This window comes from Camellia sinensis, chromosome 14, assembly GCF_055761805.1.
Source record: "Camellia sinensis isolate YWXY chromosome 14, ASM5576180v1, whole genome shotgun sequence".
Taxonomy (NCBI): Eukaryota; Viridiplantae; Streptophyta; class Magnoliopsida; order Ericales; family Theaceae; genus Camellia; species Camellia sinensis.
In genome coordinates, this window is record NC_138974.1 from 125,620,362 (window position 1) to 125,636,587 (window position 16,226).

Consider the following 16,226-nt stretch of genomic DNA (forward strand, 5'->3'; position numbering starts at 1 on the left):
AAAAGTGTGTGAAATGTAGTCATATTTTATTTATATTTCATCTACTTTTTTTTCTTTTTCTTTTATTCAAATCTCTCTTCAAATCTATGAACCAAACGCAGTCTAAGAGTGAGAAATTATGTTTTTTATCTGCTCGTTAAAACATATCCGCAACAAACAAAGTAAGGGGAACATTAGTATTTAAATTTTAATTTACAAATGATATAATTGTAATTTCTTTTATTGTCGTTTGGTAAAAAAAAAATTAGTTAGCTTTTTTGAGTTAAGACATTTTTAGCTTGTAATTAAAAAGTTCTTATGAGTTGGTTTTTTTTAATTTTTTTTGACTTTTATGAGAAAAAAATGAAATTATTATGATTTAAGTGTGATATTTTATTTTATTAATTTATTTAACCTATTTAAAATACAAACTCATAAGTATTATAAATTAATAAAATATTCTACCTATTTAAGAACTGGGTAGATTCAATTAATAATTCAAAAATAAAATAAATAATTTAACAATAATGTAAAGGTAAAAAATATAATAACCACTTTTTGAACAAACCACAAAATTACCCGGCCAGCCCGCTTTAGACTTGAAATGACACCAAAAACAAAAAACAAAAAAATAAAATAAAAAATTTCAACTAAAACAGTCTACCGCGAAAGCCGCAAAAGGACAACTTTGTTATTTTATTTATTTTTTATTGATTATTTTAATTTGAAATTAAAAAGTTTGTTTAGATTGATTTTTTTAATTTATTTAAACTTTTAGTATAGAAAAATAAAATAATTATATTTTGAATGTAACATTTTATGTTATTGACTTTTTAACTTATTTTATATTTTAGACCTCGTTTGTGAACTATATATTTTAGTTAAGAAGTTAAAAAGTTATTATAAATTATAATATCACTCTATCTAAGGTCCCTCACATCTATCCAAAGAAAATTTGATCCCAGAGAAATTTTCTTCCCAAAGAAATTTTGGATCCATCCCAGAGAAATTCTGATTTTCTCAGAAGCCAAACAGTCCATTGAAAGAAAATTAAAGATATAATTGGGTAATAGCAAAAGGGTAAGTGAGAGTCAGTTGGATAATCACAATACCTTGAGAGCTCTTCTTTCATGAAAATCCTTTAAAATTGATCTTTTAGAAGTTGAGAGCAAAGCCCGTGTTGTAATGGAAGAAAATTCTAGAACTCAAACCCAAAGAAAATCCCCCTCAAACCCAGAAAAATTCACTCAAACTCAGAGAAAATCTCACTCTAACCCAGAGAAATTCACTCTAACCTAGAGAAAATCCCCTTCCAACCTAGAGAAATTCACTCCAACTAGAGAAATTCCCCCTCACAATCTTTTCTGGTTGAAAATCATAAACCTCAAGCTAAATGTGTTCCATGGTTCACACATTGGCTGGGGTGTTATAAGATCTGTCAACAGTACCTTGGGAAATTTGAAGAAAAATGAACTCCCAGATAAATTCTCTCAAAAGAATTTCTTTTTTTTCTTTTGGTAAATAAGTCATAAAATAAAATAAGAGAATATACAAGATTTCAAGGGGCATGCCCTAGACCCTAACAACTATGCAGAACTATAAGCAAAAATGAAAAAACAAAGAACAAAATCTTGTTCAAGAGCCATATATATAGAAAATAGGGACCCTAAACAAGAGAAAATATCACACTACCAACATGATAATTCAAGCTCCACGCCCCAAAGCAGTAGCATGTATTCACCAAAATTCTATACTAATCCAACAATAGCATCCATATGGGTTGTAACATTAGCTGTAGCATCCAAAATTTTGCAAAGTTTTGCCAGAGGACAGCCCATATGAGCGAAAGCAGCATACAACATTTGCTTGGCTTGAACTCTACAAAACCACCTAGCATAGCCATAAAAAAAACATAGCAACAACTACAGGGACATTAGTCACAGCCCAGCAAAACCCAGAATAGAGCTAAAAAGAAAAAAAGAAAAAAAAAAAGCAGCAATCTGCAGCTACCAAGCCACCAGTTGCAACCCAAATATAACCACAAAGTTACAGCAACATTGCAGCAATAGCAACCGGCAAGCAACAGCCACCAGGGCAACAACATTGCTCTAGTAGCAACCTAGCTTCAACTAGCAAAACAGGAAACACCAGCTGCGGAGAAAGGATTAAAGGCAACCTAAAAAACAAGTTCTAAAAAATGAACCAAATATCGCAAGATGGTATTTTCCAAAGAAATTTTCTCCAAACTAGAGAAATTCCCAGAGAAATTCGCCTCATTAAGTGCAAAGAATTACTCTGAGTTTAAACTAGAGAAAATTGAAATTTCTTTGAATTCAAACTAGAGAAATTTCAACACTATTAACACTGTCAGCACAAACAATATATGCATATATATATATATATATGATACATGCACACATATATATGCACAAACAATACTGTCAACTCCATTGCTCTCTCCCTGTATATATCATATAAACACATATATATGCATTGTCTATACAATAATGGCTTCGGAGACCAAGGAAGATGGTTTAAAGAAAGTATAACCATACAAACACAACCCAAACAAAGACAGACTCTATGATTGCTGAGAGAGAGAAATGATGATGATGATGATGAAGATGATGGTCAAAAATAAAGATATAAGAATGTGCTCTCTCTCTCTCTCTCTCTCTCGTCTATTTGGAATTTCAGCAGTGGAGAAAGCACAAGCACAAAGCTTCAAATTCATTATCTGATTCGCCATTAAGATTCGTTCTCTGTGCTTCGGAACGATTTGTTGTTCTCCGAAGCTCGACCTGGTTCGATCAAATTCACATATGAGAGAGTGAGACTAATATGGAAAGTTTCAGCTTAGTTCTCGTCTTGGGCTTTGCAATCAAATTTGAAGTTTGAACTCTGATTAAACTCTATTTTATCTCTTCACAGATCCATCTCAATCTGTTTCTTTGGTAAGCACATCATTTTTATTCATTACATGTTAGGGTTGGAGTTTGTGATCTCGAAGGTGGATGATCTAATGAACTGGGCATGCCGAAAGAGTTTAGAGTGAGAGAGAGGAAAAAAAATGAGGTTTGATTTTAGATAGTCAAATTTCTCTGTGATATATGGGGGTAAGAGTTGAGAGATTTTAGACATTATAAAATAATATTGTAGATCTCTTCCATTACTAAACATGGAAGAGGGACCTTAGACTAATTTTCTCTATACGTTAGTCAAAAAGTTAAGAAGTCACTATAAATTATAATATCACTCTCTCTATTTTTTTACATATTTTTTTTATAAAAAGTTAAAAAATTAATAAAAGAACCTATTTCCAATTATTTTTTTTCAAACAAAGCCAAAAAGAATCAATAACACAACCAAACACAACGGAATCAAATGACATGCAACACAAGCAGCCGAAAAGAGTCAATAACACAATGAAACACAACGCAATTAATGCGGATTGTTTTAAAGAAGTTGATTAAAAGTTAATTTATCGATTTTTTTAATTTTTTTTAAAATTGTATAAAAAAGTAGAGAGATATAACTTAAAATAAATTAAAAATTAAAAGATATCTTTTAACTATTTTTTCAAAACAAGCCATCCAATACAACACAAGTAGCAAAAAAGAGTCAATAACAAAATACAATATCTCTTCCCTTAGGGTGCTTTGGCAAGGAGGTAAAAAGCCCGCCTTTGACTTTTTACTTATTTTGAACCACATCACTTATCACATTTTTTTACTCACTAAAAAACAAAATAAACTAAAAAAATTAAAAAATTAACTTTTTACCCACTTTTCAAAACACCACTAAAACAACTAAACGCAACGCAATGAATGACATACAACATAAGAAATAAATGACATACAACATAAGTAATAGTACCAATAAATAAAAAAATATGTATATATTTATACGTATGTAAAAATATATATATAAATATATACCAATATCTGCAGAGGAAGCATTGGAGCCATTAACCAATTTCAATTGTCATCTTCTCATAGAGACGGAGAGAGAGAACTAGAGAGAGAGAGAGAATGAGCGGGCAAGGGAAGACAGTGTGCGTGACGGGAGGGTCAGGGTTCATCGCTTCATGGCTGGTTAAGTTGTTGCTTCAACGTGGTTACATTGTCCGAGCCTCTGTTCGCGACCCTTGTCAGTTCTCTCTCTCTCTCTCTCTGTTATTTTCAATATTGGGTTATAATCTATGGTTCTTGTAGTGGTCACTTTTAGTTATCTCGATTTTGTTGAAAATAGATCATTCTAACACTTTCTATGCAATTCAATCTTTCATTTCGATTATACCAGTGTATTGGTAATGGAATTTTTGGCTGCTGCATTATATAATTTTGGGTAAATTATACTTGGGGTAAATTATGCAAATGGTTCTGTAGTTCATGTGTCAATTTGGTCTATGTTGTTTGAATTTGCTCAATTTTACTCCTTAATTTAACGAATTGTGTCTTATTAGTCCAGTAAATAATGGTTGTTAGGTTTGGTGGACAGAAAGTCAAACATGTGTCAAGTTAGTTACTATAGTTTACATGATGTGTCAATTTAGTTCTTGTCAAAATTGAGCAAATTAAAACATGTACTAAATTGACACATTGTTTAAATTACATGGACCAAATTGATGCATAATTTGATTTTTTGTCCACCAAATCTAACCGCCGTTATTTATTGGCTAATATGACATAATCCGTTAAATTAAAGGCAAAATCGAACAAATTGAAACAATACGGATCAAATTGACACATCACGTAAACTATAATGACCATTTTATAATTTAAGGGGTAAATTATACTTAATAGGGATCAAATTAAGCGGTAAGTTATACTTAATATTCCTGTCTTGTTCTTTTACTAAAATCTCACTTTGATTCCTTATCTTCAATTGTAACAGTAAACCCCTACACAAGCAATTATTAGATATTTTTGGAGAGTACTATGTGACATTGCTTACATGATAGTTCTTCATCAATGGTTGTGAATCATTGATTTTTTCAATCTTTCGACCTTGGTTCCATAGGAGTAAGTCAGAAAGATTGAGAAATAGAACCATGATCCAAACCAATAGCGTAGTAGAAGATCTTACAAGTGAGACATGGTGACTCATCTTTGTTAGGTAGTTGAGAGACATGGGGTGACACACTTAGTGTAGGTTGCGGTTTCCTATTGGCTAGGAGTGCCACATAAGCAATGCTAAACGCTACTCTAGGACTATCTAATAATTTTCTTGTTTTAAAAAATATGCGTCATCACCAATCAAGCTTTAGAACCCACCATAGATTGTGTTAATGGGCTTCTCCACTCATTGCCAATTGGTTTTGAGTTGGATGCTTTAACATGGTATCAGAGCTCGGTTTGGGTGGTCTCTCACCTCTCATGGTTCAAGTCTTTGAATCAATCTATCAATTGAGTTGGATGCTTTAACATGGTATCATGCTTACATTAGCCTTATATTAAGCATTTAAAAGACATTGAGGAATTTATTTTATTTTATTGCCTAAATGAATAATAGACACATGAATTTAAAAAGGATGACAAAGTTACTTTTAAGAACTGAAATACATACATACTGAGGAACGTAGTCCTCTGATATGTCGCGACAATAAGTTAATTTTTTGTCCATTGAATTTCTTATTTGTTGAGTTTATTCCTAAAAATCTTCTAACTATTGCGCTTTTAATGTGCCGAGTTAATCCTTAAAATCTCCCTAAAACCTCAATTTTTCTATACTGCATGAAACCATAATCTTCTATCCATAATTCGATCAATGTTATTTGGCATATATTGTGCATTCAAAGCTTGATTTAAGCATGATATCAACATTCTGCATTTATAGGAAAGGACTACATTGTAATCAATGTGTAAAGTTTAGGGTTGTAATTGAAGCAAATTAAAGATTAGGAACCAAAATGAAATAGATAGTATACTTTAGGAACTATTTATGACCATATGCAAAATTAGTATACTATTTGTGATCCTTTATATGCTTATAAAACTATAATTTCCCATGAAAATGTATGAATTGATATAAATTTGTTCAAGTAGAATTAAGAGGATTGAATCAAGACTTGCAACTTAATCTCATCTGTAGGTCATTTGGTCTTGTTCTACCTGAAAATGCACCTTTTAATGGATTATAGTTGAGTTACCTGTTTTTCACATTTATTTATTAGTTGGTAATAAAATGCAGTTGATCCGAAGAAGACGGAACACTTACTTGCACTTGATGGAGCTAAGGAGAGACTTCACTTGTTTAAAGGAAATTTACTTGAAGAAGGTTCCTTTGATTCTATGGTTGATGGGTGTGACGGTGTTTTTCATACAGCATCTCCATGTTTTGTTACGACTTCTAATCCACAGGTACATTTCATATTGCAAAGTCCACTTTGAAAAACTAAGAAGGAAAATGATATACAACTCCATTTTTTAGACCCACTTTCTAGATCCAATGATGTGTCAAGAAGATGATTGATTGATAATTAGAGAATATTTAATTATCAACGAAGTATCTTCTTGACACATCACTGGATCTAGAAAGTGGGTCTAACTTTTGGGTCTGAATGGTAATGCTCAACTAAGAATTCTACACTATTTAACAAAATCCTAGTTAATCTAATTCCAAAATAATAACAATAAAATATAAAAATTCTAAACCTCTTGTTCTACATCATTTTCTCCCTCTTAAGAAAAAACTTGTCTTTTCCATGGATGGTAAAAGCTTCATATGCTTCAGCTTGTTCGCATCCATCTTGTACTTAAGATTAATCTTTTCCATTATTTAACTTCGAGGGGAATTTAATATTCGTTGGATGCTTGTTCCAAGTGGAACTTGTGGCTGGAATAGATTGTAGTGATCTTTTTGATTGATTTTAGTAGCACTTACATTCACTAAGAAGATTATAGCAACTATATTGCTTGAGAATGCGCCGCTTGGTTTATCCAAGACTTGTAATGAGTAAACTCAAAAGTCCCATAGGTTGGCTAATGTAATGTTGGACTAAATATCCTGGGTTGAATTGTAGTTGCCAACTAAATAAATTTGGGAATTTTTAAAAGCAACGTCACCATCACTTATAAAGGTAACTTCCATACATGCAATTGACACATTGAACATCCTCTTGCTCCTTTTCGTCATAGAACTCTCCACTGCCACCCTCATTCACTCCTAAGGCTGCCTTGACTCTCTTTTCTCCCACATCCAGTGGTCACTAGTGTGTCGGTGTCTTCCATATTTCCGAACTCTCCATCACCCACACCACACATAACATAACCAGGCACTTGACTAACTTGCATGGACCATCAATTGGAGCAAAATGGCTTATTGACTGTTAAGGCCTAACAACTTTTTTTTAAGGCTTTTAGAGCCTATCCTATTTTGTTAGCCACTGACTAAACATGGCATTGTTTGCTTATATTGCAAAAGCATTCTTGTCTAGAATTTTTTCCCATCTATAAAAGCTTGCTGGCAGTTGTTTCCAATATCATTGAATGCATCCTTTTAGAGACTTTTTTGGTTTGAGTTATTTACCTAAACTCTAAATTTTGTTTTTGTCGTTCTGCTGATTGGTTTCTCTTTTCTTTTTATATTTGTGGTTGTATCATAAGACATTGTTTTTATTATAAAATATTTAGGATGTTGTTCTAGTTTCCAATTTGCTTCCCGTTAGTTGTATCAAATTGTAATTTCTATTAAGGATATTTGCTAGTGGACTTCTTCACCTGGTGCCATGGAAAAACATATTGTGTTATTGATAAGAGCAATCTTCACAACCTTGAGTATACATACATATATGCTATCTTTTATTTGTTAATAAGCATGCCTTTTATTCTGTGTTTGTTATCTGAACTATTCCTCATCTCTTTTCAGGTGGAATTGATTGATCCTGCATTGAAGGGAACACTTAATGTTCTTGGCTCATGTGCCAAATACCCATCTGTGAAAAGAGTAGTGTTGACATCTTCTGTAGCTGCCGTTGCTTTCAATGGTAGGCCTCAAGCTCCTGAAGTCGTAATTGATGAGAGTTGGTTTTCTGATCCAGAGTTCTGCAAGCAAAATGAGGTGTGTATATGTGTTGTTTATTCATTGTCTGTTGGTATATAATTTCCTTGTACATATGGATGCTTGATCCAGGGCTGGCAAAAGTTTGAGATTCCGGCAACCCACATTCACAGGACCAAAACTAGGAAATGTGCCCCTCCCATTTTTTTTTTTGGGAAGCTCAGCCTATTGTATCACTAGAATGGTGTCAATCTAAACATGACTGGATATTAACCTAGATTTGCATGCCATTTAAATGTGTTTAGTGCATTATAGAAATGTTCAAAGTATAGGATACTTGAAAATCTGAATTTTGAAGTTCATAATGTCCTTGTTTCACAGTCATTGATGCTCTCACTTGAAAATCTGGCCACTTAGGCCTCGTTTGGCAAGTGCCCTTTTTAGCCAAAAAGTCAAAAAATTATTAAAAAAATCAAAAAGCCAACAACCCATACCAAAAAGTCAAAGATTCTCTTTTCTCTCTACTTTTTGCACATCTTTTCGTAAAAGCTAAAAAGTCATCTCAAACATACTGGCCTTGTTTGGTTTGTTTTTCAGAAAAATTTTTGGAAAAAATTCTCTACAAACAAATTTTCAAGAGTAATCAAACCAAACAAATTTTTCCAAAAAAAATCTCAAAATTTTGTTTGGTTACCTACTTTCCAAAATCACTTTCTCTCATACACATCAAATCAATCATTTTTTTTAAAACTCTCTCCCCAAAACAATTTTTCAAAACCATTTTTAAAAAAAGGTAAACCAAACAAGTTTTTGTACTTTTTATCTTAAAAACTACTCTGCAAACACAAACCAAACACACCCACTAGTTTTTTTTACATCACATTTTAGCCAAAAAGCCAAAAAATTACTAAAAAAATCTGTTCCCAAACGAGGCTTTAGACACTTAAAGAATTTTGGTTTTCTATTTTCTTTTAGATCTTGTTTGAACAAGTGATCTAGGCCAACAAAATCGAAGGAAAAAAGAAAATTGAAAAAAATCCTATGTCCATCATTATAATACATCATTTGCCCTTTTAACACATTATTTGTTGTTTTCAATGATCTATTTTTTGTGTAAATTTTCAAAGGTAGGATTTTCAATGAACCATTCTGCATGAAGGGCCATAATTTTGTTTTGTTTCAATCAATATGCTTTGTATGATTGTTCATAATTTGCAATTGTAATGGCTGTGCTTTCTAATCTGTTGAATGCTTCTGTTTTTTCCCATCCCCTTTTTTTCTGCTACCAGCTTTGGTATGTGCTATCAAAGACTTTAGCAGAGGATGCTGCCTGGAAGTTTACAAAAGAAAAGGGTATTGACATGGTTACAATTAACCCAGCACTGGTTATCGGTCCTCTCTTGCAGCCAACGCTCAATACAAGTGCTGCTGCAATTTTGATCTTAATAAATGGTATGTGTTCTTTATATTTTATAACACATGCACGTAGTCTGTTCTCATTTATGGATGACATGACATTTCCTTTCAGCTAATGATTCAGGAGGAGCTATGTTTACTTTTGTGAAACAACATATTTATATTTCTGTTGAATCAAACTATTCCCCCAAGAAGCTGTATATTACTGGGCTTTGGTTTTCTCTTTCCTTCATTTCATGGTATGTATTTGTTGATGAGTAACATAAATAAATAAATAAATCTATAATGTAATTTTCCTAGGAGCATTTTAATATTCTTCCATCTAGAAATAATTGTTGCTGAAACTTGAAGCATAAAACTTTAGTTGAATAAATAAAGCCGTTGCCATATTTTATTTTTTGCAAAATGATGTTGAACTTCTTTTTAAGGGAATAATGGACCTGTTTATTTGCTCCTTTATTTTACAGGTTCACAAACATTTCCAAATTCTACATTTGGATGGGTTAATGTTAAAGATGTTGCCAATGCACATATTCAAGCATTTGAGATTCCTTCAGCTAATGGAAGATATTGTTTGGTTGAGAGCATTGCACACTACTCTGAACTTGTGAAGATACTACAAGAGCTGTTTCCTGCTTTTCAACTTCCAGAAAAGTAAGTGATTTATCTCATTCAGTTTATTAAACTCTGCTTCAATGTTTCTTCTTCTTGAACTGTTTAGCATGTTGTTACAATTTATTTAACTGAGTAAATTTAGACAATTCATCTCAGCTATTACTTATGGTCTGATAGGATTTGTTTCAATAGTATTTCCCTTACCTTTTCTAACAGTCTCTGTCAGATCCATCTGCTCCTACTAATTTGTCATGTCATTTTATGTGGTTTTCACATACTACCTTTTAAAACATAGTTGATGAGACAAGTATAACATAGCCGATGAGGTAAAAAGAGGCTCAGTTGGAAAGTTCTTGAATTGTGTCATTTTCTTGAAGTAGATACATTGCCTCCTAAAGTTCTGACTATTTGAAGAAGTTTTAGCATAATATGATATTGAGCGTTGTGCAAGTTGCAAGAAGTCCTTGAGCGTTTAATGCAAGCTATAATTTAAGAAATGAGTCTTGGATAATAAATAGATAAGGAGCCACCAAAGAAGCACGAGCACGGATACGGACACGTGACATAACACGGGCATGTGGACATGCAAATTTTCAAAAAATAGAGGATACGACATGCGGGAGATATGCTTAAAATATATAATTTTATTTATTTATTACATGATATAAATTTAAAAAAAAAAATTGAGAAGTAATAAAAAAAATACAAAATAACATTAACAAATATTTAAATTTATATACAGATCTATTTGATACAGTGACGGTAGAGGGATGTGGATGCTAAGGTGGATGTGTGGCAAGACTAGAAAAGACAAAATTAAGAAAAGAGTATATTCGTGAATGGGTAAAAGTAGCACTGATAGAAGAAAAGTTGAGAGAAAATGGATTGAGATGGTTTGGGCATATAGAATGGAGACCAACAGAGGCAGTAGTGAAGAGATGTGATGTAGTGATGGTAGATGGAAATGTTAAGGGAAGGAGTAGATCTAGATTGACGTGGGCTAGTGTAGTAAATAGAGATATGAATCTCCTTAATTTGACAAACCAAATAGCTGTTGATAGAGTCGAGTGGAGAAGAATGATTCATGTAGCTGACCGCATTTGATGGGACTTAAGGCTTGGTTTGGTTTGGTTTTGTTTGGTTACATATATAGATATATTCATCAATTTTAACACTTTATCCAATAAAATAAATTTAGTAATTTCAAGAAATTAATTTTTCTTCAAATAAAATTAAGATGAATATTGAAAATAGAGGGGTTGCAACTTTTTGTTCACTTATCCAATGGCTGACCTTATAAAAGGGGGAAAAAATTAAAAAAAAAAAACGAGAGAGAGAGAAGGAAAAAAGAAAAAGAAACGAAGGAGAGAAGAAATAGAGAAAGAGAGAAAGGGAAAAAAAGAAAAGAAGAAGAAATCAAACGGAAAAACGAAGATGGAGGGGAGAAGAACGAAGAGAGACAAAGAAAAGAAGAGAGAGAGAGAGAGAGAGAGAAATCTACCTGCGATTGCTTGAATAGGGGCCTTCAAAAACTTCAATAGCTTCACCTAAGGTTTGTAGGTGAGTGACTTCTTCTCCCTCTCTCTCTCTCTCTCTCTCTCTCTCTCTCACCGCATTTTCCTTTAGGTGTTTGAGTGTGTCCACTTAGTGTCCGACTGGAAAAAATAAAAAAAAAATCCAGAAACTTTAGACAGGATGTCCGACATGTGTCCATCGCATGTGTCCAAGTGTCCGACTAGAAAAAATAAAAAAAATTCCAGAAACGTTAGATAGGGTGTCCAACACATGTCCATCGCATGTACGCCGCGTGTCTGTGTCTGACACATCTCGGAAACCCATACATTGCCTCCGGAGATGTGTTTGTGCTTTATAGGGAGCCATTGACTTCAACTTTAAGACAGTTAGAAATGTTGGTGCTGTGGCACTTTATTTTTATAATTCAGACATTTTAAAACTTCTCCTATGTCTTTTCCTTCATCATATAAATTAGGGTACATTATGTAAATGGTCCCTATAGGCTATACGATGTGTCAATTTGGTCCCTATTGTTTTAATTTGCTTGATTTTTCCCCTTAATTTAACGGATTGTGTCATATTGGTCCAATAAATAACTGTCGTTAGGTTTGGTGGATGGAAACTCAAATGATGTGTCAATTTGGTCTCAGTAGTTTACACAATATGTTAATTTGGTCTCTGTAGTTTACATAATATGTCAATTTAGTCCCTGTCAAAATCAAGGAAATTAAAACAACATGGACTAAATTGATACATCGTGTAAACTATAAGGACCGAATTGACACATCGTTTGAGCACGTGATGACTTTCTGTCCATCAAACCTAACGACTGTTATTATTGGACCAATATAACACAATCCGTTAAATTAAGGGGCAAATTGAGCAAATTAAAACAACATGGATCAAATTGACACATCATATAAATTACAGGAACATTTGCATAATTTGCCTTTTAAATTATTTGTGTTAATGTTATTAATGCTTTTATCAAAAAAAAAAAAAGGTCTAACTTTAACAAAGTAATTAACCAAGCTCCAAAAAAAAAAAAAAAAATTAATAATAAATAAATAAAAAAATTTCTGGCAATTTGGGCCTGGCCCGAGTTCATATATTATGCTCGGTTCAAGCTTAGGAGTTTGAGCTGCAAGCTGAGCTTGGGCAACATTCAACACAACTTGCGCTAGGCTTGAGCAATCTTTCGATCCGATTGAACCTACCCAAGTTGCACCCTTCGACAAAGCCATCCGAGTTGCTAAGCTTTCAATTTCATTGATGATTTGTAATGTGAATATACATGTAAGATAAAAGTAGGACATGCATGTAGAATATATTCAAATTCTGACCAATATTTTAGATGTCTGGTGACTTTACATATTTATTTATAAATTCAAAATGTTGGGGTAATCAATGTTTTTTGGCTGATGCTTTCTCTATGGGCATGTTTAGATATCAATCGACATGTTTTTAGTTTGCTGTCTGTGACCTTTTTATTTGTCCTTTTTGGGCTTTTCAAGATGAGGCATTGACAGTTTTACTTTCTTCTTTACATGCAAATTCTGTGCTGTCTTGCTTCCTTTCCAATAATAATTTGTCATTTTAATTTTGTTGAACTAAGTTTCAATGCTTGGATATTGACGGAAAGCTTGGGTTTTGTTTCATTTATTAGAAAAAACAAAAACTTATTTGGTGATCTGTTTTGGAGATTTTTTTGAAAAATCACAAAAATGGAAAATTGTTTTGGAAAATAATGAAAGCTAAAACACAATCAATTTTCGTAACTCTGTTTGGTCTTCTAGATTTTGAACTTAGCATGTGATCAAACAAATTCTTGTACATTGTTTGCATCTGTATTTATTTATATTGGGAATCCTAAAAATTGGTCTACAGTATTGTCTACTGTGTTGTTATTTTTGTGTCTTTAGTTAGTGTTAGCACATTCTTTTGTAAGATTTATTTTGTCTTTCAGTGTGCTTCTCTCTTTTTGTAACCATCACTAATGTTCCATTGAGGTTTTTCTCTTTTTAATTAATTAATTTATTTTTAAAATGATAACATAATTAGATACATTTTCCAACATCATCTATAGAAGATTGACCAATAGGCGTTTTGCAGTTGATCGATCTTGAGATTTGAACCCTTTGATAGTAGTTAATGTTCATATTTTAGGTGGGAACCCTTTGAGATTTGAACCCTTTGAAAGTAGTTCATTCACTAGTTGTGTTTATTTCTAACATGTTCCTCCTTGTTTTAATCTACATCTTTTGAATAATCTTTGTAGGTGCGCTGATGACAAGCCATTTATGCCGACTTACCAGGTGTCTAAGGAAAGAGCAAAAAGCTTAGGTATTGAGTTCATTCCCCTTAAGCAGAGCATCAAGGAAACAGTTGAAAGCTTGAAGGAGAAGAAACTTTTCACTTAGTGAGTTGTGACAGTCGTATCGGAAAGATTTTCATATAAAAATAAGTTTGAGCCACAACATTGTTTGTGGCATTCCTCTGTTTGTGTCTCCATTTTGTTTCTCCCAATTAGAAGAATGAAAAAAAAAAAAAAAGAAGAAGAAAAAAAGTAGTCTGCATTTTGTATTCAAATATTTACCCAAATTGTGGAACCTCTTTTTGAAACTGTTGCCAGTTGGAAATTGGAAACCTTATACTCCCTCCGTCCCAAAATAATAGTCCTTTATATGGAATTCAACTTTTTTAGTAGTACAATTATTGCACTTTAAAAATATTAATTTTTCAAAATTACCCTTTGATAGTATATTTTTTAGGGAATATCAATTGTTAGAATTGTATTTTTTGTGTTAATGAATTTAAATGAAAAGCAAAATAGGAAATTTATATTGTTTGTCATTTATTTTTGAAAAGGGACTAATGTTTTTGGACAATAAAAAATAAAATAAGGGACTAATATTTTAAAACGGAAAGAGTAATTAGTATTAACTGTTGCAATAAAGACATGTTACGTATGGGGCTGTAGGTCCACGACAAATCTCACTCCAATGGACCGTATTGTTTATCTATCAAGTGTCGTTTTTCTATTAATTCATTGTGATTGTGAGTGAATTACTTATGCAAAAAGAAAAAAATATTAGATTGATCTAATAATTGTGGCTACATGTAGACAGTTCATGTGTTTTTTGGAAGATGATGAAATAAATGGTTACAATTATTGGTTCAAGTTAATTTTCTTTTTCATAGATTATTCAAGATGAGTAGTTCGAATTATGAAAATTATAACTAAATGGTTTAGATGTCCTAGTAAGTGAGTGTCATTGCACGGTTATGAATGAACCTTTAGTTTGCTCCGGAAGGTGGCAAAACGCGAAAGGGGCTTTGTAATGCTCAAAATTTTGTTGAAGTGAATCTTTTTTATTTTTTATTTTTCTAAATGTTTAACTTCAATTTTTACTACTTCGGTGGAAAGAATCTTTGGTGTTTTGTGTCTTTTTATAATTGTCGGATCAGAGAACACAGGGTCAATATTTTCCCCAAACTTGTTAAAATTGAGATTTTAACATTGTGTTTGGCTAGAGGATTTAGAAAGAGAAAAGGAAAAGATGTGTGAAACTAAGTAAAATATAGGTATATTTTATTCAAATTTCATCTACGTTTTCTGTTTTCCTTTTCAAATCTCTTCTCAACCAAACACAACATAAATGAGATCATTGAGAGGAACTTATGAATCAGATTATAGAATTGGTTCAAGATTTGTAAGATTTTATTTTTAATGTAAAATAATAATAATAATAATATTGTGTTATATAATTTTAAAATTATTAAGGAAAAATAATAAATTTAATATGATGTGTTTTTCATATTAACATAAATTAAAGAAACCCTTTGAAAATGGAGTTCATTATAGTAACCAGACTAGCAAATTAATGTTGATTAAGACTACTATTGTGTTTGATTATTTTCTGAAGTGATATTAGTTATGAAGTATCCTGATAGTGAATTTACAAAATGGGAAATCCCCAAAAATGCAACTCCTTTCAAAAGTTGTGAATCGTGATAGTGAGAAGACAAAATAAAAAGTAACCGGAAGTGTAAAACTCTGTTAAAAATTATGAATCATCATAAAACTCGTAGAAGTTGTTTAATTTGAAATGAAAAACTTTTGGGACTTGATGTATTTTTTTCCAAACCTCATGAAAGATTAATAGAATTTATCCTAAATTTTTTAACTAGACAAAAAATATATTATCTTCAATTTAAAAAAGAAAAAAAGAAAAAAAGACAAATTACAAATACACTTCTTGAGGTTTTGTTAAAATTTGGATTGCTCCATATGTCATGTCTCGAACCCACCCCCAGAGGTTAGGGACATGACCGGCCGGTAATCAAAGATTACCTACGGCCTTCAGACAGAACTCAAAATATTTAGAATATAAAGCGGAAGTAAAAAATAAAATTTGTCCAACGAATGGTGCATAATGACATGAACAGAAATACCCAAGCACATCTCATAACATTTATAATAATTTTTACATGAAGAACAAATATTTATGTATATAAAACATAAGTTCATAACATGACAAAATAATGCTTAACCAAGCTTGGCCAAAAACAAAACCAAAAACAAACACCTTAACATAGAGGAAGTCCAACTGTTGGCTTCGTAAAACGGTGGACTGCCAATGCAGACTCTAGGGCTGATCTTTGTGATGCTTACCTACATATATAGGGGAAGGGGTGAG

At 32.2% G+C, this 16,226-nt stretch overlaps 1 protein-coding gene across 1 annotated transcript; it reads left to right on the forward strand.

The window, feature by feature from the left end:
* The first annotated feature begins 3,876 nt into the window (after positions 1-3,876).
* Positions 3,877-14,375, forward strand: LOC114268529 (phenylacetaldehyde reductase). Its single transcript, XM_028209723.2, has 6 exons — positions 3,877-4,128; positions 6,172-6,341; positions 7,849-8,040; positions 9,270-9,432; positions 9,864-10,050; positions 13,805-14,375. Exons 1-6 carry the CDS (start codon positions 4,011-4,013, stop codon positions 13,944-13,946), a joined length of 972 nt encoding a protein of 323 aa, XP_028065524.2. The 5' UTR covers positions 3,877-4,010; the 3' UTR covers positions 13,947-14,375.
* Positions 14,376-16,226: the final 1,851 nt, after the last annotated feature.

What these genes read in the sequence shown, in the direction of transcription:
- LOC114268529 (XM_028209723.2), top strand. Translation starts at nt 4,011, where the DNA reads ATGAGCGGGCAAGGGAAGACAGTGTGCGTGACGGGAGGGTCAGGGTTC. An exon ending in AGTTCTGCAAGCAAAATGAG is followed by an intron (nt 8,041 to 9,269) that starts GTGTGTATATGT and finishes TTCTGCTACCAG; the next exon opens with CTTTGGTATGTGCTATCAAA. An exon ending in GCTTTTCAACTTCCAGAAAA is followed by an intron (nt 10,051 to 13,804) that starts GTAAGTGATTTA and finishes TAATCTTTGTAG; the next exon opens with GTGCGCTGATGACAAGCCAT.